This window comes from Opisthocomus hoazin, chromosome Z (genome assembly GCF_030867145.1).
Source record: "Opisthocomus hoazin isolate bOpiHoa1 chromosome Z, bOpiHoa1.hap1, whole genome shotgun sequence".
NCBI classification, from domain to species: domain Eukaryota; kingdom Metazoa; phylum Chordata; class Aves; order Opisthocomiformes; family Opisthocomidae; genus Opisthocomus; species Opisthocomus hoazin.
In genome coordinates this window covers 50,610,853-50,636,265 of record NC_134454.1, presented here as the reverse complement: position 1 = coordinate 50,636,265, position 25,413 = coordinate 50,610,853, and the positions used below count along the sequence as shown (strand labels likewise).

The window sequence follows — 25,413 nt, the reverse complement described above, 5'->3', positions numbered from 1 at the left end:
CCAGAGGAGGGCCACAAAAGTATTCAGAGGGCTGGAACACTTTTGCTATGAAGACAGGCTGAGAGTTGGGGTTGTTCAGCATGGAGAAGAGAAGGCTGCAGGGACACCTTATAGCAGCCTTTCAGTACCTGAAGGGCACCTATGTGAGACACTAGGAAAATCTTGTTAGCAAGGCCTGCTGTGACAGGACAAGGAGTAATGCCTTTAAACAAAGGGAGAGTAGAATTAGACTGGATGTAAGGACAAATTTTTTTGCAGTGAGTGTAGTGCCACATTGGAATAGGTTGCCCAGAGAGGTAGTGGAGGTCCCATCCCTAGAAACATTCAAGGTCAGGTTGGATAGGGATCTGAGCAGCCTGGTCTAGTTGAAGATGTCCCTGCTCACTGCAGAGGGGGTTGGGCTAGATGACCTCTACAGGTCCCTTCCAATCCGAAGTATTCTACGATTCTAAATCCCTCTGCCCCAGCCAAGACAAGCACACAAAAAAGTAAAACCTCCTGTTTGCTTGAAGATGTGTGCCATGTCATGCTAACATCATCCCTGTCAGCATATTTACTTGCTCTAGTAACTTGTATCTACTAGGTATTACAGTATAATATTTCATTACATACATTTTACTTTAAAATACTTGCATCAGTTGCAACACTAGCACTCCCTAAAGAAGGAAAGCTTTCATCTCCAAAGCATAGAGTCCCAGAGACAGCAGTGCAAATTACTATTTGCAGCTCAGTCACTGTTGTCCTTGGCTACCTCTCCATCAAGTCACCATGACAGAGGGCTGACTTTGCTGCTTCTGTGGAGGACTGTACTTCCAGTGCTACACCTACAAAGCTGTAGGCGTACTTACATACAATTAAGAAATTACTCTGTTTTTAAGCACAGAATCACAGAATGTTCGGGGTTGGAAGGGACCTCTGTGGGTCATTAGTCCAACCCCCCTGCCGAAGCAGGGTGCACAGGACCTTGTCCAGGCGGGTCTTGAATATCTCCAGGGAAAGAGACTCCACAGCCTCCCTGGGCAGCCTGTTCCAGTGCTCTGTCACCCTCAAAGTAAAGAAGTTCTTCCTCATGTTCAGATGGAACTTCCTGTGCTTCAGTTTGTGCCCACTGCCCTTTGTCCTGTCATCACTGAGCACCACTGAAGAGTTTGGCCCCATCCTCCTGACACCCACCCTTCAGGTATTTATAGGCATTTATCAGGTCCCCTCTCAACCTTCTCTTCTTCAGGCTAAACAAGCCCAGTTCCCTCAGCCTTTCCTCATAGGAGAGATGCTCCAGTCCTCTTACCATCCTCGTAGCCCTCCGCTGGACTCCCTCCAGTAGCTCTTATTCTTGCTTGAACTGGGGAGCCCAGAATTAGACACAGTACTCCAGATGGGACCTCACCAGGGCAGAGTAGAGGGGAAGAAGAACCTCTCTTGACCTGCTGGCCACACTCCTCTTAATGCACCCCAGGATCCCATTGGCCTTCTTGGCAGCCAGCGGACACTGCTGGCTCATGGTCAGCTTGTCATCCACCAGTACTCCCAGGTCCCTCTCTGCGGAGCTGGTTTCCAGCAGGTCCGCTCCAAGCCTGTACTGGTGCATGACGTTGTTCCTCCCCAGCTACAGGACCCTGCATTTGCCCTTGTTGAACCTCATCAGGTTCCTCTCTGCCCAACTTTCCAGCCTGTCCAGGTCACGCTGAATGGCAGCACAGCCTTCCAGTGTATCCACCTTTCCTCCCAGTTTGGTGTCATCAGCAAACTTGCTGAGGGTACATTCTAACTCTTCATCCAGGTCGTTGATGAAGAAGTTGAACAAGACTTGGCCAAGCACTGACCCCTGAGGGACACTTTTTTTTTTGCTAGTCTGAGATCTTGCTGCAAATTTTGTTGCTAATGAAGAAGATTGGTGGGGAAAAGAGAACTATTTTTCTCATGCAAATTAAAGACAGACTACCTTTATCTTTTAGCATTTTTCTATTTATTTTTCTTCTGTTTCTTTTCTGTCCCTTTGATGTATCTCCCTATCTCTATCTCATTTCCTACCTTCCTTCCTCCAGGATGATCACTTTCTCCTTTCACAGGGGGCAGAAAAAGCATCTGCCATGTGTTATGGGTTCCCACTTAATCCTGCCTCATCTCCCGTTGTTAGAAGGCTCCTTACCCTTTGGTGGCTTTGTGTCTGGTACAGAGGAGTATGGCAGATCCCTACAGAGGGTCCTGTGCTTTTGGGATACTTCCCAGACAGCCAGCCAGTGCCTCCAGCCCCATCTCCCACCTCTCTTAACCCAGACAGCTCATGCTCAGAATGCACTAGATATATTCACAGGCCTGAATTCTCAAAACCGAGAAGTATTTTGGTTGTCCAGCCTTAAAAGAGCAAAACTTGATAAATTCTGGAGTTCTATAAAGCTCAAGGTACTTCTTGACAGACACTCCTTGCCCACCCATGTTTCTCTTCAAATTGCTATTGGTATCTGAATTCCATAACACTGCAAAACTGTAGTGTGCATTTTTGTACTTTTATGATGATCTTTTAGAATGGACAGTGTGTGTACGCCAGCAACTGCTGTTCATTTTCATGACGATCATGGAATTCTGCCTCACAGCATTCTGCCTCTATGAAATCACTGGGTTCCATGATTATCCATCTTTGGTCAAACGACTGTTAGCATTAAGATAGCCCTTCCTCATGTGGGGCTAGCAACCACAGCAAATAAAGAAAATGTTCTTATACAATGCAACTGCAATTTAACATGAAACAAGCTAAGTACACATCAACTAATATGTAAATATACACTTGTAAATAATTGTGTATTGTGAACTGTTACAAGACAGTTCTAAGAAACAGTATAGTGTCACTTATAATTATATTCTTTCTGAATAACAGAAATATTCTTCTGACCTATTGCATCCAAAGACTTCTCCTCATCTGTGTCAAAGAAGCACAGAGAACCTTCAGAGTTCCTATACATTACGATATAGTAGGTGATACCAATGCAACCCAGTTTCTCAGCTTAAATCTGATAATTATGGCCTTCCAATTTCAAAGTAAGTATCAAATAAGTATAAAATAAGTAAGTATCATCTGACATGCTGAGGAGAGTTCAGAATAGTTTTCTCCTCTTCAAGGAAATATCTAATAGGCTTCCACACAAACTCACTGCTCAAGAACACGGCAAATAAACGAAAATACCTAACCCCCAGGTACTTTAAGTACTCAGATTCATATAATGCATGCAATTCCTGCCTACTTTAAGTACATGCCTTAAAAAAAGCGCTTCCACTTCATCCCTCCAATTCAAACAGAATTCTTTAGCTAGAATAAAAATACCCTAAATGCAAACCACAAAACCAGAAAGTTCCTTCTACTGAAAAGTGCATTTTACTTTTACCTAGTCTTTGTACTTTAGCTTATTTTTAGTTGTAGTTATCACAACAGTGAACATCTGAGTATGGTGTTTCATTATACAGGAAAAAATCCTAAGAAATAAGGATACAGGTATTTCCATAGAAATAACAAATCCTTTTAAGTTCGTCCAGAGGTGCAAGAGGAGAAAAAGCCCAGCTTCTTGTTGTAGAATATAGTAAAATTAGCCTTCCTTTAAAATCTTCCTCATTGTACGTTCACTGAACAAATGTGAAGATCATGAGAACTGATATCTAATTGTTGCCTTGAACAATTTCAGAACAGTATACTATTCCATTAAAAAAAACAAAGAAAAGTCAGCTTATAAGTAGAAGTTGAAAGAGTTCATATTTACCAGATTAAATTTCCCATTCCTACTGAAATGACAAACGTATATTTTCAGCTCTTTCTGGCGTCTGTGTACAACACCTCATGCTTCAATTAAAACCACATTTGAAAGAAAAAACCTGAGAAAAAAACCTGAGAAATATATTTGTCCTCAATGCTACTGTTAATTCACAATTTTAGACACCAGGGAAGCAACAGAATCATAGAACGGTTTGGCTTGGAAGGGACCTTGAAGATCGTCTGGTTCCAACCCCCTGCCATGGGCAGAGACACCTTCCACTAGACCAGGTTGCTCAAAGCCCCATCCAGCCTGGCCTTGAACACTGCCAGGGAGGGGGCAGTCACAGCTTCTCTATGCAACCTGTGCCAGTGTTTCACCACCCTCATGGTGAAGAACTTCTTTCTTATATCTAATCTAAATCTACCCTCTTTCAGTCTTAAGCCACTATGCCTTGTCCTATCACTACACACCCTTGTGAAAAGTCCCTCTCCATCCTTCCTGTAGGCCCCCTTCAGGTACTGGAAGGCTGCTACAAGGTCATCCCGGAGCCTTCTCTTCTCCAGGCTGAACAGCCCCAACTCTCGCAGCCTGTGTTCACAGCAGAGGTGCTCCAGCCTTGTGATCATTTTTGAGGCCCTCCTCTGGAATCGTTCCAACACATCTGTGTCCTCCCTATGTTGGGGGCCCCAGAGCTAGACGCAGGACTCCAGGTGGGATCTCACCAGAGCAGAGGGGCAGAACCATCTCCCTCCACCAGCTAGCCACACTTCTTTTCATGCAGCCCAGGATAAGGTTGGCCTTCTGGGCTGCAAGCACACATTGCTGGGTGATATTGAACTTCTCATCAACCAATATCCCCAAGTGTTTCTCCGCAGAGCTGCTCTCAATGCATTCTTCGCTCAGCCCCTATTTGTGCTTAGGACTGCCCCGATGAATGTGCAGGACCTTGCACTAATGGCCTTGGTGAACTTCATGAGACTTACATAGGCCCACCTCTCAAGCCTGTCAAGGTCCCTCTAGATGGCATGCCTTCCCTCCAGCGCGTCAACCACAACACGCAGCTGGGTGTCGTTGGCAAACTCGCTAAGAGTGTGCTCAATCCCACTGTCCATGTCACCAATAAAGATGTTAAACAGCGCTGGTCCCAGTCCTGATCCCCGAGAAACGCCACATGTCACTGGTCTCCACTTGGACATTGAGCCATTGACCGCAACTCTGAGTGCGACCACCCAGCCAATTCCTTATCCACCTTGTGGTCCATCCATCAGTTCTGTACCTCTCCAATTTAGAGACAAGGACATCATGTAGGACAGTGTCAAATGCTTTGCACAAGTCCAGGTAGATGACTTAAGTTGCTCCTCCCTTATCTACCAATGCAGTAACCCCATCATAGAATGCCACCAAATTTGTCAGGCAGGATTTGCCCTTAGTGAAGCCATATTGGCTGTCAGCAATCACCTCCTTATTTTCCATGTGTCTCAGCGTAGTTTCCAGGAGGATCTGTTCCACGATCTTGCTGGGCACAGAGATGAGACTGACTGGCCTGCAGTTCCCTGGATCTTTCTGTTATCCGTTTTTAAAATGACGGCTATGTGTCCCCTTTTCCAGTCAGTCAGAACTTCAGCAGACTGCCATGACTCCTCAAATATGATGGACAGCGGCTTAGCAACTCTGAGGCAAAAGAATCATTGAATACCTCAGTCTTCTCTCCAACCCAGGTAACCAGGTCTCCCATTTCTTTCTGCAGAGGGCCCACATTTTCCATAGCCTTCTTTTTATCACTGATGTACCTATTGGAGCTTTTCATGTGGCCCTTGACATCCCTGGCCAGATTTAATTCTATCAGGGCTTTAGCTTTCCTAACCTGATCCCTGGTTGCTCAGACAATTTCTCTGTATTCCTCCCAGGCTACCAATACTGTGGGTCTAAACCTTACCACTGAGCTTGAAAATCTATGGTCAGTGCAAAATACAGCTATTAAAAGATGTGGTTTACATCAAGCAGAAATACACAAGAACATTAATTTATCAGCTATAGAAGACTAAAAGCTAAATAAGTACCTCACTGGAAAGGCTATGCAAAACAAAAAATATGATTACAGCAACACACCAAGAACTAGTAACACAGGGCATAGCTGAAGGTATCAAGGTGACACAGAGCAAGACTCAGACACCACATGTTCATGTCCAAAACTAGTAATCATTTCCTGCCCCCAACCTAAGACAAAGATAATTATTGATTAGGTGATGCCTCAAAGAAATCTAGAAGGAAAAAACACACCCCTCAAAAAAAAAAACCAAAACAAACCCAAAACCAGAAGAACTACTAAGAAAATAATAATCTACTGATGGGAATCAAATTTGAAACCAAGAATATCAGAACTTATTTTACGCACATTCACAGACACATATAGTCCTTGTCCATAAAATTACTGAACTAAAAACAGCCAAAGAGAAAAAACAACTAATATGAGATCCATGTGTGTACACCAAAATAAAGTAATATCAAAAACTTGAAAAGCCACATAGAAAATAATTTTAAAAAATCATCAACCTGCTACCAAACGCAAAGACTCGCTCATTTGTATAATTAAGAAATTGCTGAACACATTTTGACTTCCTAGATTGTTAACCAATTTCCGAAGTACATCACCACCACTGCTAACAAGGTTAGATCCCGCAAAGAGCAAAACTGAAGGATTCACATTCAGGAACATAAAAACAAATTCAATGTGACTCCTTAATTGCACTCTAGGAAAAGGCAGATTTTGAAAACAAACCATGAGTACTCCATTAGTTTGCATGACTACATAACCCATGTACTTTGTAAAGAAAATGTAAGAGACTTGCCAAACGTAGGTAAGAGACACTGAAAGATGCTGCAGGTAACAGACAGCATCTAGCTAGCTGCAGCCAATCCAAGATTAAAATAAGAGACCATTCTAATGCTGTCAATGGAAAGATAACAGATCAGTTTATGGAAGTTTAGGTTTGCCTCACTTAAAATAAAGATAAGCAACAAAGTAACTTTACAGGAAATGACTAATGCAGTCCAAGTAACACAACCACAAAAAAAAAAATTACAGAACACATCAAATCAAGTGGAGAGTAGGGAGCCAAAATAGGCAATCTAAAATTTATAATAATATAAATAATATAATAAAGATTTAAAAAAACATAAAACCTGTAATTTAGCTATGAAATACCAGGATACTAGATGTAGCAGCGTATATGCATTGCTTTTATGCCTTGAATAGTGCAGCAACTAGAACTCAGCCACAGAAAATTTCTGACTGAACAAAAACAGGTTTTCATAGCTTATAATATAAAACATTGTCAGGCATTACTAATGGAATAAGTCATTGAAAGCTTATGAATATAGTTGTTTAAGAGTAAAAACTTACTGCCACTGGATGTGATCTCCAAAAATACTTTAAGTATGCCAGTTCTACAAAAGCCAGCAAGAATGAGTCTGACCCTTAATAACAGAATGTTTTGAGAACAAGGCCTGTTCCTTGACATACTAAATCTAAATACACTACCATCTGATATATAACACCAACTCACTGATCCCTCACTTCAGTAATCTTGTCAACATACCACAAAGATTTCTTTAAGTAAATTCAAGATTTAACAGGTTTCTCACAGTGTTAACTGATAGTTACGTCTGTTCTCAGAAGCACTGTGGATAACAATGAAAATACATTCAGGATGGCTCTCCTAATCCAAGTCTGCTGCTTTCCTACTGTTATGGAAAAAAAGTAGCAGAAAAAACACACTTTTTTACCTGTAATCTGGTGTCTTTATAAGGATGTTTGCATGACTGACATGATAATGTATCACTAGCTATCAAAACAATTTCAAAATGAAGGCAAACAGAAATGTGTGTGTATATAACTTTCACCATAGTGTGTCTTAGACAGTATCCTAAAAGCAATAGTTTCTGAATTTTTTCTGAAGCCGTGAAAGGAAAAATTAAACTATGATCAACTGGTAAAGAAGCAAGTACGTAACAGGAACATCCATCCTAGGAAGGGCTCAGTGTTAAGCGAGTTTCAAAATTATGTAAGTACCCAGATAGAGAAAAACTACTCTAACTGAAATGTTCTGTTGAAAGAGAAGAGCATGAAGAGACAAAGAACAGGTTCTAACAGCGTGTCGAAAAACCTGTTATAATTCTCTCTGTCCCACTCTCTGAAAACAGATCAGTCAAATTTGCAGTCTACGCTTTGTTTGTACCTGCATAGACTAGTTGTCCAGAAATACTTACCAACTAACCACATTTTCTAAGAGGTTATACATGCTCATGACCCTACTGCACATGGATATGCTCAGTCTCAACAGTCTACCAAAGCCAAATTACTGAAAAATTCGATGACTGCTGTTTTGGACAATTTATTTTATCATAACTGGAGAAAGGCCAATGTCACTCCAATCTTCAAAAACGGCAAGAAGGAGGACCCAGGGAACTACAGGCCGGTCAGCCTCACCTCCATCCTGGGAAAGGTAATGGAGCAGCTTATCCTGGAGGCCATCATCAAGCAAGTGGAGGAAAAGAAGGTTATCAGGAGTAGTCAGCATGGATTCACCAAGGGGAAATCATGCTTGACCAATCTAATAGCTTTCTATGATGACATGACTGGCTGGGTTGACGAAGGGAGAGCCGTGGATGTTGTCTACCTCGACTTCAGCAAGACTTTCGACACAGTCTCCCATAATATCCTCCTAGGGAAGCTCAGGAAGTATGGGCTAGATGAGTGGTCGGTGAGGTGGATTGAGAACTGGCTGAATGGCAGAACTCAGAGGGTTGTCATCAGTGGCGCTGAGTCTAGTTGGAGGCTGGCAACTAGTGGTGTCCACCAGGGGTCAGTACTGGGCCCAGCCTTGTTTAACTTCTTCATCAGTGACCTGAATGAAGAGTTAGAATGTACCCTCAGCAAGTTTGCTGATGACACCAAACTGGGAGGTGTGGTAGACACACCGGAAGGCTGTGCTGCCATTCAGCATGACCTGGACAGGCTGGAAGGCTGGGCAGAGAGGAACCTGATGATGTTCAACAAAGGCAAATGCAGGGTCCTGCACCTGGGGAGGAACAACCCCCTGCATCAGTACAGACTTGGGGTGGACCTGCTGGAGAGCAGCTCTGTGGAGAGGGACCTGGGTGTTGTGGTGGACAACAGGTTAACCATGAGCCAGCAGTGTGCCCTGGCTGCCAAGAAAGCCAATGGGATCCTGGGGTGCATTAGGAAGAGTGTGGCCAGCAGCTCGAGGGAGGTTCTCCTTCCCCTCTACTCTGCCCTGGTGAGGCCTCATCTGGAGTACTCTGTCCAGTTCTGGGCTCCCCACTTCAAGAAAGATGAAGAGCTACTGGAGAGAGTCCAGCGGAGGGCTACAAGGATGGTGAGGGGACTGGAACATCTCTCCTACGAGGAGAGGCTGAGGGAGCTGGGCTTGTTCAGCCTGAAGAAGAGAAGGCTGCGAGGGGACCTAATATATACTTACAAATATCTGAAGGGTGGGTGTCAGGAGGATGGAGCCAAGCTCTTTTCAGTAGTGCCCAGTGATAGGACAAGGGGCAACGGGCACAAGCTGAAGCACAGAATGTTCTGTCTGAACATGAGGAAGAACTTCTTCCCTCTGAGGGTAACGGAGCACTGGAACAGGCTGCCCAGGGAGGCTGTGGAGTCTCCTTCTCTGGAGATATTCAAGACCCACTTGGACAAGGTCCTGTGCAGCCTGCTGTAGGTGACCCTGCTTTGGCAGGAGGGTTGGACTAGATGACCCACAGAGGTCCCTTCCAACCCCTACCATTCTGTGTGATAACATCAATAAACCACAGCATCACATAAGAATTTTATTTAACCCCCTCTTCATCAGCAATTAAAACTTTTAAAGAACCTGTTGTAAAAGTTATCCTACATCTATGCACCACCTGCTGCGCAACTGCTTCATCATCCTTTTGCTCTCCAGCTGCACACTTACACAAACATTGTAAAGACCTTGCTCCACTACGCAAGGTGTGCATCAATTGCAAAAGTACTGCTTCAGATACCCATTGTGATGACCAGTTGCAGACTCTCATGCCTGATAAAACAGGTGCCAGACAAGGAGTCTTTAAGTGTGCAGTACAGATTTATGCTCAGTATAGTGCAAAGTTTAATTTCAATATGTTTTTATCTTACACATTTTACTGCTGTCTGACAGCCTGTAGCCCCCTTAACTTCCCCCAGAAAGGAAGAAATAAAGAACCTTAAAGCACACCTTCAACAGCTTTTCCTTGGAAATAAGCATATGCACACCTGTTTTGGGATAAGACAGCTACCATTTGAGAATTTATATGCAGTACCCCTTAGCAGTAGAAGTCTAAAACAATGTCTTGAGAACAACCAGACATTACTCTCTTTGGAATTCTTGTTCACTGACAAAAGATAACTTTATTCTCTCTAGGTATTTCAGATTTTACCAAAACCTTTTAAGTTACTTACGGTTTTCCCCCAGGAATCCCGGCTAGATTCGGAGGGATTCCAGGTACTCTCATGTGAGGTGGAGGATCAAACCCAACCTGATAATGAGAAACGAATTAATCTCACACTTGCAAATTCTCATCTGGCAAGCCCTTTTTCTTAACCCCAATGTGGCTTTTACACACAGTATTAGACATGTGCATGTCCGGGGGGGGGGGGGGGGGGGGGGGGGGTAGGGGGTGGAGACAAATATGTTTTCCCTAGGCATGCTTCTGCTAGAAGTACTCATATGCAAATAGAAAGCCAATAATGTATATCATGCATTCACACCACTGAATGTAACACAAGTACCCCTTGTGTTAGCACAGAGCGAGCCCTGGAAATCAGAGCCCGTGCTGTGTCAGCATGTAGCCACGCCAGTGCTTTTTAGCTCTGCAATGGCTAGCGTGTACCCATGCAGGCACAGCATGGTGCTGGAAAGCAGGTTCAGGCCCAAGCTAGAATCTCTGCACAGCTCCACACTGCACTGCGTGAGCACATCAGCTGAGAGGCCTCTCAGAGCCACACTGCAGGGTGCAGACAAATTTCTCTACAGCTTAAATATACTATGCTCTCTTTACATATCACAATCCTACTAAACTTCTGTAGCCTGAATAAGTATGTACATCAAATAATCCAAACAAATTCTGGACCAAACAGACTTAGTTTTTCTTCTGAACACTGTATCTGAGTTAAAATTCTTATTGCTTTAAGGAATGCATATGCTATTTAGAATTTCTACATTTTACATATAAGCTCTGTTTACCAGTTTGAAAAAATCAGCCATATCTATACCAATGAGAAAATAACAAGCTTAAGTCCTATCTTGCAAATTTACAAGCAGGTAAGTTTGTCTATGCATAAAGGTGCCACCAAGCTTGTGTTTGCAGAATCAGGCCCCTAGGTTATTCTGCTTGACAGCACTACAACTATAGTGCTTCATTTACTAACTCCATGCACAACAGTAACTGTTCTTAACACACCTTACCACAGCGCTCCAAGATATGTACCGACCAACTTCTCATGTTGATTTCCACAAAAACAAAATACAATGACAGAGATGTAGATAAAAAGACTTCTACATGCTTCAAGATTAATTTGGTATGTATGTATGGAACACAAATCTGGTTCAGCAACACAAAAGCAGATGACCACAGGACCAATTTAATACTTTGTAGCTACCAAAACTACCATTTCATTTAAAGCATAAATTATTTTTTTCAGCATTTATTTATCACTCAAAGCACTGATGAAGGTGAGGAAAAAAGGAAACATATACAGACACACCAAAATTCTTCATTTTCAAGGTGCAAATTTGTTTGTCTAACCACGCAGCAAAGCAAAGCAACACAGTGAAGCTGCCCAGCCTCTGGCGCTGTTGCAACTTAGGAAACTGACAGTGCTAAATGAAGCGTATAGCTCTTCTCAGTGAACCACAACTCACAGGACTGAGATTGCATGCAACGTATGGCCTACCATAGGAGATCTTCCATAGGCAACCACAGCAGCTGCAGCAGCAGCAGCACTCATCTGGGGTGACATATTGTGCAGACTGGCATAGGCTGCCCCTGGACTGGTTAACTCTCCATTCATGCCAGCATGAGGTACCATTCCAAATGGAGCAGGGTATGGTCCTGGTACTGCCAACGGTGTCCGCAAACCTGCAGCTACAGAATAACGAGAGCAAGTAGTTTTATTTATACACTCCTGCATACAGGGAAGAAAACAGCCCTTGTTTTCCCCTACAATACCCAATACTCCCCTCTACATATGTACACACACCACCAAGAAACACTGCCATATTTTATCAGTACCACCGCCTCTTTTCACTCAGTGTAAATAAGATCTACTGAAGTCTGAACTTGCTGATTACTTCTAACAATCTCTTCTAGCATTACCTATTTCCATTTTTGTAATATTTCCCTGTTTACACTTATCTCTCCTTTGCCAAATTAAGCAGTAAAGCTGACAGACATGGTTTACACAGCTCATGTCTGAAGCAACTGTGCTGTACCGGCTGAATAGCAAAAGTAAACTTCCCCCTGCATTTGTCAAGATTTACACTGCAGCATGTATTAGTAGACTCAGACAAAAAGCTGGAGGAGAGATTGTATTCAGAATAAGTACATAAACTTCTGCGAAGTCTTTTTATATTGTATTCAGTCTCTGGATTATTTGCAAAAAAGATAAAGACAAAAGTAAACAAAGAGGGATAAAAGATAGAAAGATAGTCAAACTCTTGATAATCCAAACATCTGCTTCTCATTAAGCCCTCTCTTGATATCAAGAACAAAGCAATACATTTAGTTAACATTCACACAGAACTACATACATAAAAAAAGATTAATTTTGGAACCATAAAAACACGTGAGGTAATGCATTACCAGCTTGGTTAACCAGAGGGTCCATTGTTGGAGGCTTGCCAAGGCCTGGACGAAGTCCTGGTGTTGCGCTAGTGCCTGGGGTTGGCACATCACTTCGAGGAGTTGGTGTGCTGGATTTCAGAACAGGCGTGCTGGCTTTTTCATGCTGGTATCATTAAATAAATTAAATGAGTATTATTTTTAATCCATGCCATATTATACAATTTATCACAACAGCAGCTGGGATGTTGGGCACCTAGCATCTAGTCCCTCAGCCAATTTCCGTAAATCCATGCAATGCTGACAACTAACTTGAGAAATGCTGACCTTTTTGATTACTGCCAAAATTAAAATAAGAAACATAGAAAGTTATTTTTGCTTCTTCCATTGGCATGGAAAAAAAACACCCAAGTTAATTTTCAGGACAATACAGCATGCATCACCAAATTGTTTTCGCTTGATATAATTACTGTCTCAATTATTACTGGAAACAGCAAATCTAAGTACAAAACCAAAACACCATTATAGCTGATAGTGTCAAAAAATGTGACAAAAGATACAGAGAATCTGATCAAATTATTAGTGATACTACAGGAAAAGTCTTCAAAGAGTAACAGCTTATTTAGAAGACTCTGACAAAAGCCTGCAGGAATTCTTGGCGACTATATATAGACTATGTTAAACCATAAGCTATTGTTCAAGAAAAAATAAACAATACTTCAGCAACTTTTGTACTTTGTAGCAAATTTGCAACGCATTTGACAGAAATGTAGGAAATACAAGACATCAAAATGAAGTAACAAATATTGCTGAGGAGGAAAGCTGAGTAATACTATAAAGGTCTGGAAAAACAGTCGTCTATTTCAGCTTCAGATTTTTAAAGTGACATACTTTCTGCCCCAAGTAGTTGCAGGAGAATGGAGAGATTACAAGAAAGAACAGCATTTATCTGGATAACAGACTGCTACCCACCATACTCATTTCTTTGGATTTGAGGGAAGTGGAACTTCCTGAAGAGGCCGTAGATGCTGGACTACTAGAGGCGTCTTTCTTCAGCAGGCGGGTTTTATCTATACCGTTTTCACGTGGTGAATGAGTGGGACTTGCCCTTGGAGAAGAAGGATCCTAAAACAATGGGAAGGGGAGAACAGCACAGAATACTGTCATGGGTTGGTACACAAACACCACTAAGGAGTCTATGAGAAAAAAAGCCAGAAAAATTTAAGTAGCAAGTTCAAGTGACAAGACACTGTTATCTCTATAGAAAAGGCTGAAATTCCTTCATCGATTTAGAGACATAAGTTCATATAGTAAACAATATGGTTTTTACTACAGAATCATAAACTGTTTCCAGGCATAGAGTTTGCAATCTAAGTATACCTAAATACAAACTAAGGCAAGCACACACAATATAAGAGCAAGAAAGACAGTAACTACAGTAAGTTTACACTGGTTTTTCCATGTATATACTCCACCCGATGCTAGCAACAACAAACATTTCAGTAATCTCTTTTAGGCCATACAAACCTTGCTCATCTCTGTCTTCAGAAGAAGAGATAAATACATGTGCTTTATTTTATATGCCATAGAACCTGTCACTTCTTTCTAAATACCACCTCTAATTGCTTAATTACTTCAATCTACAGGAAAAAATTAAATCACCTTTCAGGTGATTACCTATCTTTCTTGCAGAGGCACTTGCTGCATTTACTTTAACCTGAAATAGCCATGCCAGCAAGCCACAGTGCCTTTAGAGCTCTGCAGGTTCTCCATGCTGCTTTGGCTCATAAGAACAGCAACAGGGAGGAAGAAGTCCTCACAAGAGGGCACTAAGTCTACAATCGATTATTGAGCAGCTTCACCGTAAGCAGGGCTTCTGACAGGATTACTGAAATCCCTGGTTGGATACCCATTTTTCTGCCTGACTGGTAGCACTTTGGGCACTTGGAGCTGCTGGAGACACTTGTTCTTTGTCAGCTTCTCTCCCTGTGCTTTTCACAGAGCAGAAGAACCTCGCTACCACATTCAGGCTTCCTAAATGCCTTTGTTGTATGAAGTAAAAGATGAAGAAAAGGGAAGACCCATCCCTTGACCTTGATGCCACTGCCAAATTTCTGCTCTGGAGAAAAAAGGTGGCTACAACATCTGGAAAATTTTGTGAATTGACTGACTTCACTCTGACTTCATTCTAAAAACCAAACATTTCTGGAAAATGCTGTCTTTAACACAGACTATTAAAATACTATTAATTTTTAAGGTACCAAAAACGTTTTTAATAATAATCCTACTATTAAATACAAGGTTAGGCATTGTCTTCCCTTTTCATTTGAAGACAGTAATTTGAAAACCTCAGCCCTCCACCTGTATTTCACCACGACTCTCACCACTACAGAGCAGCTGTCAAGCATCAGAACATCACTGCAGAGGGAACAGACCTGGACAAAGCAGCAGAAGAAAAAGCCGAGAGGGCAACCAGATAAAGCTGAGAAAACACAGTAACTGCAGTACTAACAAAAATGACAAGTTGTGAATATTTTAACATATCCACACAGAGGATTCTTTTTCTTCTAACATCTAAATGCACTTTTCCTTTAACCTTTGGGCAAACGTCAAGACTACAAAAATGAAAAAATTTACCTCATTGGATACATCTACAACCAAGTTATCGTCACTCTTGTCCCCATCACTGTCCTATTAAAAATAAATAAATATAGTGTTCATTTCAATCAGTACATTAAGAGCCCAGAGAGAAAGACTACGCATCTACTCAGACATGTTTTGTTTTTCCTAAACAAAAAGCAAACAGCCTTTCATTAACTTATTAGCAATAGGGAAAACAATGAGAACAGAAAAACACCACCTTATTTCTGCTTCAATAACAAAACCCCAATGAAGTAGAACTCGTTGAAAGGTGGTGGTCTCACCATCAGTGCAAGCAGGTCCAAAACCGCTCCTCATTACCGTCACAAACAGTGTTATCACTACTCCTAAAAGAGAAACTAATTCTGTTCATATGCTAATCTTACGTGTTAATCTTACAGAAATTACTTCTTGTGCATACCTAAAAAAGCAACAGATCTCAAAAAACTGGAGCTTTCTAACATTTGCTTGATGAATCAGCTTCCTGAAAATGACAGGACAATTTTTCTCCTTTTCCAGAAAGGAATGTTTTAGGGAAGAAGAAGCTTCAGAAATGGCAAGGCATTTCAACATTTCTGCCTAAGAAAACCAAAATACTTCAACATTCTTAAATGGAAATGTTTTACTGTGACTTGTCAAGCTTCATTTTGACTGTTTCACATAAAACTGTGTTCACCTGCACTGTTCTAGTGCTTCATGATAGCTGTTACTCAATTGCCTCCTGGTCCCTATCTCCAGAATGGGCTGGGATGCCCCACGACACACATTCTATGATAGACAGTGGTCTAGTGATTTCTGTAGTGCACCACAGTGGTTCAGCCAGAAGATGAGTCTTGATTCAAAAACAAAACCTAACAAAATCAAGTGAATGACGAAACTTAAACTTTTTGTGTGGGCAAGTTTGACTCTTCCAATAAGAATACTTTTTAGTTAAAGAGTTTCTAGGCAAACAAATCGGGCATACAAGATTGCTCAAACTGTCCCTCATCTCTTGCTTTCAAAGTGTCTAGGCTATTACACTTAACACTGGCAGACAGAAAGTAAAACACCAGTTCCTTCCTGTCACTTCAGGCCATAAATGGTAAAAAACCCAAAAAAACAAATCCAATACTCAAATAAAAACCCAACAGATAGTCTCAACCCTTCCCTTCTGCTTTAGCAGCTGAATATTGCTCCAAGAAATAAACATATTTGGGACCTAAGAGTGCCACTGAAGAAACAATGGTGGCTCTGTTTGCGACTCAGGAAGTTGTCCAGCCAAAGGGTGCAAAAAAAGGAACAGTAAAGCTTCAGACCTGGTTATCTGCCACCTTTCGAAAAGTATGAAGCTCCCATAAGGCAAGAATAGGTTAGAATACATTTGACCATGTGGTAGCACAGTAGGTGGGACATTTATTCACCAGAAATACCACCCCTCAGCAGGGCAAAAATAGCTGCCAAGAAATGATTAAGTACAGTCCACTGACTTTGTCATCTTGAGAAACAGAATTTTTCTGGGACTATAAATGACACCTCCTATAGGTACTATTAATAGAAAATTCTCCTCACTAACAAACTCATAAGTTGAAACTATACAGGTCCTAACATGAAAGTTAGTCACAAGTCAAAAAGAAAACAAAAATTGCATTTTGCATCTGATTTCGAAAAGCAAAAATTCCTACAACTCCTTCATGTCCCTTCTGACAAAAGCAGTACTTCCTTGTCCCTACAATGGCCTCATCTAAAATGACCTCAAAATCAGCAACTCTGTGTTTGCAGAATCAGGGAACCTTTAAAAAGAAAGATCATCTTCCAGGTTAGAATAGTCACAACTTTCAAATCCTTGTTTTGCTGAATTCTTTATTTTTATGCTGCCTTTATCTGTAAAATTCATTTCAAGCTAACAGAATAACACATTCAAAATGTGGATTAAAAACTGCTTCTACAGTGCAATAATATCCTTGCATTTCTTTCCAGTAGAAATACAAGAAAAACAAGAAAGTTAAGCTTTTTCTTCCTTTTTTTATATATCAAATGTAACTTAAGAATGCTTAATCTTCAAATATTTAAAATGAAAAACGCCCATACACTATCAAAACCTCAAAGTTGAGGGGGTAATATGGGGAACTTTGCTAAACCCTCCTGTAATCAAAAGAAGATTATTAGAAAGCAGTGGAAATGCAACTTGCAAAACCGTAACAGTAATACACCACCACAATGTGCAGAAAGGGGAAAGTAACTCCATCTACTGTCAGTAGCTCCAGGGATAACCAATAGCTGCTAAGAGACATTCTGGGTCCAAGCGGGGAGAAATTACCCTACCAAATACTGAGGAAATACAGTGGCACCTGATTTTCTCCTGGTTTTCAGCAACCAGGAAGTAAGTAGTGATTGGAATCATATAAACCAGGCAATTTGCCACAGACTAAAACTTTATTGCTATGTCAAAGAATAGTATCTTCTGTTAGATTTAAGCTCTGCTTTGCAGTACTCTTTCACACCATTCCTAAACTCTAAAGCCTGTTCCAGTATCATCCTGTGATATGGCTGAGCATTTATACTTGAAGTTGAAAGCCTATGTGAACCTTCCGAGGTTCATGTATGCCACACTGTTGTACTGAAGTGCCTCTTTGAAACCAAGCAACAAGCAAGCTAGTCAAAAATGCAGAACACAAACCGTGAATTTTTTGTGTTTCAGTTCGCTTTCTGCTGAAATTGCCATTATCAACCAAAAGCAAACTTTAGTAAGTTGGTACGGCCTTATAACATATGCAATCTGCAATGGTAACTATTACTCAATATAGCAAGTTAGTATCAAAAAAATGTACTAAAAGCCCCCAAATCAACAAAATCTTCCATTTCAAACAAACCAGCGGGTTTTAGAGCAGTCCAGAAGGGACCTCTTGCTCAAACTCTGAGAAACATCCCAGAACACTTGTGAATCTCAGTTACTCCTGACTCATTATTCCCTGTTGAAGAGTATTACTTGACAATAGCCAAACTACTAAGTCACTACTCTTCCCATAACATGAACAATGGTTTCTCTGGCACATATATTTGTGTACTGCATCAGCCATAGGAAACACATTGCCTTGTTCTTAACAACTCTTAACTCCTCATACAAGCACAGTATGTACAAATAAATTAATCATTTCTTTGACACATATTTGCTTACATAGTGGCTGGAATCCTTATCATCCACCTTTCTCTTTTTGATGTCATTGGTATATTCAGGGCCATTCCTGCGTTTATCTGTGCTTCGCAGACTGTCTGGGACCAACAGAGAATTACTCTGTAAAGACAAAAACCAAGGTGAATTAAAAATTCATTTCAAGATTCCTTCATATATGCTTAAAAACTCAAACTGGATCTGACACGCTTTAGAAATGTTATACCTACATAGTCCTTCATTCCATTTAATTCAACTCAAAGTCCTCCATGTGAACATGTACAGCTTCATGCATTCCAAGCAGCTTGGCTTTTCATTGTTCAACTTATCAAAAGTTTAGTTCACTCGTCAGTCACCATCTATTGAACTAATTAATTCAACTGAATTTGTTGTTTAGGAGAAGCAAGCTTACTGTTTATTCATGAGCAGGTAACAATTATTTTTTTTTTTTAATATATAGACTCCATATCATAAAAAAAGACTTACTAAGTATAATCTGACTCATTGCCCACTTCTGGCCACCATAAATAAATGAGGCTTTGGTTTATCTACACCTGCAGGCATAGATAGATATACAGCAACTTGCCTTTAACTCCTAAAATGACAAATATTTATCAAATAAGGTTATGCAGTAATTATTTGTTAGCTGCAGTAAGCACCAACTGGATGCCTTCAACAAATGTATTGCAAACAAAGATCAAATATTTCTACTCCATGCATAACATTCACTACCGGTGTGAAATTAAGGTTAAAGTGTTGTTTAATCAGACTTGATCTGAAAAACTGAGGCCAACGTACACACACACAAGAGAAAAAGCAAAGACTAATCTTTTCCTCAAACTACATGGACTGCTTTCATTCATGCTAAGCTATGCTAAGTACGAACTGTTGACCCAAAGAGAAAGGCATTTTAGACATTCTTCAGTCACATGACAATCTGACACCACTGCGATTCCCATCTCCATCTCGGTTCCAACTAAAGCATTAAAACGTGTTACAATTAGTTCTTTTAAGTGCAGGATTAGCATATGCAAAAGGGCAATTTGTTCAGTGATGTGTTAATGCTGTGAACAATACTGAATGAGTTGAGAATAAAACTTCTTTCACAAAGACCTGGTAAGCTTAGTTCCCAAAAGCCAAGTACATGCTTACATAAATAAATGGTCAAGTAAATATATAAGCAAATACGTATTTACATGCAATCTCTCAAGAGAAAAGCCTATTAACCACATATATACACTGTAAGTGTAAGCCCTCAAAGGAAATACTTAGATCTACCCAAGAGCCAGAGATATTTACTCTTAATATATCATAAGCATACACTAACTGTGCACTGAATGGCTTCCCTTTGCAAACCTGATGACATCACGGTAGTTTGCTCAGACACTAGTCCCAAGGAGAACAAGATACATAGGGTAATCTGAATCCTCTTTTTCCTACTTCAGAAGCTGCACTTTAAAGCCAACTCTAAGCTCTTTTATTCCTGACTATTCATGCTAAACAAATGCCTGGGGGCTTACATAAAGCATATAGGAGTGTTTAATGAAATTCAGTATGAAGAAGCTCAAAATAATGTCTTTACTGAAATGTTTTGCAGCTAAAAAGTGGGCTTGTTGGATCACTGAACTAATTACCTCGACAAAGACAGTCTGAATTTAACCCCTCATCTCCTCCCAGATGCACACAAACTCAGGAATTCACTACTACGAAAAACATTAAAACCCATCTTCGACATTTTAATATTGAATCATGTCTTCAGCACTAGAAACATCTTAAGCTGAAGTTGCAAGCTGTCCATTCAAACTCGACCACAGATTTCAGCACAGCAAATGACTTTCCTCCTTGAGGAAAGAGACACTTCCCTTAACAAAAATCATTAAAACACCCCCCATTTTACTACTGAAGAGCTTAGAAGAAAACAATGAAGGCAAATGTAGTAAAGTGAATAAACTAAGTTTCTCATTTTAAATTGCCAAAATTAAGTGTGAATAATGGAAATGTGGCAAAGGGGCAGCAGCTGGGAAAATTTAGCAACCCTGTTATTTGAAGTTATTTCACAGAAGTGCAGGGAACAGCTTGCAAATTTTGGCATCAATATGTACAACTACAAAAGCTGGTATTTTTTTCTGGTTTAATGTAAAGTCTACCTAAACAGTGCTGACAATATTCTGCACAGTTTGTCTTGCAGAATTTCAATACTGTGCAGCACACCTAGGAACTCTTAGGTATACCTAACTCCCACTGTCTCCTAAATGCTAAAGATAGATTCTTAGATGTGATTTTTTTTCAAACGACTGATGGCTTACTTATCACATAAACATATGATTATAATAATCTACACTCCTCACAAGCCTATTCCACTAAATGTCTCCCCTGTGCTCATATTTACACTGCCTTTCTCTAACTTACCGCATTCATTTAAAGCACTGTTCTCTGGAATCAGAGCATCCATGCTAGAAGCTGTTATAGAGCAGCTTATTTCACAATGGCTATACTGGCAGTTTAGAATAAGATCATGCTGTTACTTTGACAAAATTTAACAGTAAACTTAATAATTAAAGTTACCGTCTTGTTTCCCTTAGGAGAACAAGGGAATTCTAACAATTGTGGCTAAAATTAGGGAAAAAACAACTTTTGATGAAAACATAGCTTGCTAGTATAACCTACTACCATAATTCAAACAACAAACTGTGTAAGATTTCGTTCAACAATATGAAAATACAGATCTTTTTAAGTAGTGCATATGGTAGATCCAGATCACTAAGGTATCAAAGGAAATAAATGAAAATCCAGGAACTGGGAGAGAGATGATCATATATGCCTTCGGCTACTGTCATCTCTTACTGACATAATGTTAAGGTTCAGGCCACATTGAGGAAAGCCTACTAAAAGCCACCTTTCCTCATTTCAGCTCTGGTAGAGTTAATATTTGCTACATGTTCACTGTCAAGCAGCAACAGCTTCACAACGATAGAGCTTCTCCTTATCTTCTCTTTAAAAAAAACAAACCAACCTGTTTAGTTCATCTACCAGGCCTAGTAACAAGTGACTTACTTTCAAAAATAGGACAAGCATTTATATTTTAGCTATAATATTTATATAATTTTTTCAATAATGCCACAGATATTTTCAGTTGGGATTTATCTTCAATAATAATCAGTTTGTACAAAAAGGGCAAAAAGATATATATATGCATAGTTGATTTCCTAAAGAGAAACTGCATGACAACTGTTTTCATTTTGTCTTCATTTCAGACTAGATGCATAATTGAGGGTAATCCTTGCTTTCATATTAGGACTTCAATTTCTTAGGGATTATCAATGCAACATCTGTAAATCATGAATCTCACATCAGAACAAATGGTCAAAATCCATTTTATGTAATGTGTTTTTTTTCTCCTGATAATTCAGAATCTATCCACATCAACCCCTTTTCTTCAAATAAGTCCCAAAAGAACAAAAAAGCTTAACATAGCACCGTTTCCTGTCAGTTACCAGATTGCGTAAGGGCTGTGTAACAGTCAACGTGGGATCCTGCAGCAATTTTGCTGCCAGCAAAAGTTAAACAATGAAACCACCAGGAGCAAATGTGAAACGAAAACCTAGTCATGATGCACACAGAGAAGGTAAGTTCCCTATTACAAATATAACACCCATTATTCAAATGCACTTCTTCGACTGCCATGCTCTTCCCCACAGGAACTACTTCCAAACCACAAGTACATGTGCCAGAGGCACAGACTCAGAGGCCACAGTATCTCATTTAGCCCCAGTTACAACAGCACAAACAACTCACTAGAACATACAGAACTGACAATTAATTTTATGCTGATTATTGCAGCAATTAAGTAACAGTATTTACATCACATCTGTGCTCATGGTTCAGCTACACCTCGTCCCAGTTAAGATCTGCTTTAGTGCTGGTCTCCTCCTCCCTCCTGAAGATGCACACTTGCCCTGTGCTTGGCCATTCACTGACTCACTGTACATCCAAATCAACTGCACCCACCTGGCCATTACAGCCAGTTACTACAGCTGACAACTTGTGCTTCCTCCTATCACCAAGCAGGGCCACTGTGTTTATTTAACCACTACATTGGACTAATGCTGCTGCACCACACACAAGTGCTATCTACAGATAACCATGCATAGACAGGAACAAACACAACCCCTTGTTGAGCAGGCAAAACAGGATAAAGTCTAACATCTGTGTGACCTACAACCATCAGTTGCTCAGCAGTCCCACTGCTCACTGCAAGGACTTATTGATAGGTACACAGTGGACATTGGAAGAGGGACTAGTGCTTAATGATCCCTCAGCAAGGCACAAGAAGATGGCACTCATCAACTCAAGAATCATTAACTTCCATTTGTCGAATATGCTTCTTGAAAACACATATCAACAACCCAAAAGTTGACTTCTAATGTCAGTAGGTTTTGTTTTAAATTACTGGTGATGGAAAGCTACCGACTCTGCCTTCTTTTTGCCCACCATTTTAAGTTATATTTAGACTAGCATGTTCATATTAGGAACAATGAAATCTAGAAGCCTACATGGATTAGAATCACTCTCCACATTGAATCAATAATCAGGAGACATTAACAGAGAATGAGGCTTCTGTTGACTTCAATATTTTCTAGCTAATGCTTGTCAGAATCATAAGAGTTTATATCAGACTACCCCACTCCTCTTGTCCTTCATCAGCAGCCTCATGCTGCTTTGTATCAGCTACAAACTAAACTGCAATGCAGCACCCCACAGCTCTACTGTGAGAGTAACTCCCGCGAAAGCTAATTTGTGGTTTGCATCCATAAAGACTGTAAGATTTTACTTATTTTTCAGTTGACAGAGCAAGTAAAAATAAAACATATAACTGATTACAGAAATTCAGATTTCTTGATTATGAACTATATAATGGAAAATAATACTTTCTTCACAAAGGCCAAGAAGCATACATGTTCTACACTGAAGAGTACCCTATATTTTCATAACACTCCTTTTTATGATTTTTCTCTTCCACTTGAAAGAAATAAAACACGAAACAAACAGCTTGGATACAAATTCAACCAAAATTCAACCAAAAAGTAGTAAGTAATTGTGCATGCCCCTTTTCTCCATGACTGGAAGAGAAAGAATAACACAGAGACCTAAAGACACAGAATATTTTTCTGCTGTTAAGAAAAGAGCATTTGCTTTACAAAACAACAGCAACATTTATGCTTAATAATGAAGACCAAAAAAATTATTTGAACATTTATGACTACTTGCTAAGTACTGAAAAACAAGCTTGATGTTTTTCATGAGGACAAAAGACAAACATCAACCTTAATGTAAATCCCAAGCACACAATCAAGTCAGATTTCACGGTCTAAAAATTATTGATACAATACAGCACTTCAGAACATCTGCATTTCTATGCTGTCCAAACAGTGTATCGGAAGACAAGTGATAAATGAACACCTAAGATGAGTTTGAAAAATGTTGCCAGTATGTTTCCAACAGAAGAAAAGTGGACATAAACGTTTTTGTATTGATGTATCCCAAAACTTTATTAAGCTTCAGCTGCAAAACTCACTTTGCCTGGATTCATTACCTGGAGCCAGACTGTGTCACAATTTTAGGGCTGCCCGCACTCCCACAACAGCACGACCCAGTTTTGTATGGTTAGAGCTACATCAGCCAAAATCCACCTGCCATTACCCATGTAGTCCTACATTTAATTTTGACCAAATAACCTTAGCAGCTGATGTATGAAGCATACTATTATTACTAACTTAAATGTTATGTAATTCACAAACATGCATTCACAAAGAACTTCATTTTACTTCCCGAAACTTTAAGTAACGTAAAAAAGAAAAATGTATCCCTTGTCATTTAGGTACAGCAAAAGTGAAATGGACACTGATTACAATCAAGAATAATGAAATCACTATATGTTCCTTTATAAATACATGAATCTCACCGCATTATGATGTATTTCTAAACATACAATACATAAAACTTGTGATTGCTTATTTGCCAAAGGAGACTTCAAAAAAATAAAACCAGATCTCATTTAAAAGATAAGTATGACCAAATAATATGCCACAATATGCTTCAACTCAAAGTTATGTCAAAAAAACTCAATTCAAAACTGAATAGGCAAGCACTAAATCGTAATCTTTCAAACTTTCACATTTAATGCTGTCAGCTTCTACTGATGACACTGGAAGGTCACACGTAACATATTTGATGGAAATCCTACAGTAGAACTGCACAGTTATACCAAATATCATGGTTAATTCAGGTAACTAACAGACAGCATTGGTTTTGGTGTCTTGGATGATGGAAGCAAGCCGTTGTCAGGATTCCTGGCAGCACCATTACACTTAAAATGTTACTCTGTGATCTTATCTTGGTGACCCAGATGTTATAAAGTAATTTGCAGATAAGAGTTTACTGCTCTGGTGGAACCACATGTAATAATTAGAATGATAGAATCATAGAATTAAGGTTGGAAAAGACCTCTAAGATCATCAAGTCCAACCATCAACCCAACACCACCATGCCTGCTAAACCATGTCCTGAAGTGCCACATCTACACATTTTTTGAACACCTCCAGGGATGGTGACTCCACCACTTCCCTGGGCAGCCTATTGAACCGACCTGCTGGTATGCCTTGGGGACTTGTGACCAACCTTATATCATCCTCAAATATCTATTTTAAATTTAAAAGAAATCCATTAAAAATATAAGAGAATCAGAGAAGTCCAAAGAGCAAATCATTCCCAGCTGATCGTTTTAGCCACAGATTTGAACTTGACTATCACTTGAATTATGATTCTTTCACTCAAGATCTCGTTTACTGTTAAGCCACGATTCTAATGCAACACTGTATTTAAACAATTTTAAGTTCAATTTTGAGTTCACCTGTATTCAGCTATTAAAGTTTAATTTAATTTTAAGTATTATTCTCCACTGGGACCAAAAAGAAACTATAGCCACCATAGTGTAGTAACCTGAACTCAATTTAACCA

General features: G+C 40.0%; 1 protein-coding gene across 3 annotated transcripts in view; it reads right to left on the bottom strand.

Annotated features, from left to right (window-relative positions):
• Positions 1 to 25,413, bottom strand: part of LOC104331180 (TLE family member 1, transcriptional corepressor) — an 84,570-nt gene that overhangs the window by 14,039 nt on the left and 45,118 nt on the right. For all 3 annotated transcript variants that reach the window (XM_075411707.1, XM_075411708.1, XM_075411710.1), the window contains exons 9-14: positions 18,403 to 18,519; positions 15,246 to 15,299; positions 13,581 to 13,733; positions 12,630 to 12,774; positions 11,722 to 11,912; positions 10,228 to 10,304 (exon numbers count right to left, since the gene is read on the bottom strand). In XM_075411707.1, the coding sequence (XP_075267822.1) occupies positions 10,228 to 10,304; positions 11,722 to 11,912; positions 12,630 to 12,774; positions 13,581 to 13,733; positions 15,246 to 15,299; positions 18,403 to 18,519 (737 nt within the window). The remainder of the gene's footprint in view (positions 1 to 10,227; positions 10,305 to 11,721; positions 11,913 to 12,629; positions 12,775 to 13,580; positions 13,734 to 15,245; positions 15,300 to 18,402; positions 18,520 to 25,413) is intronic.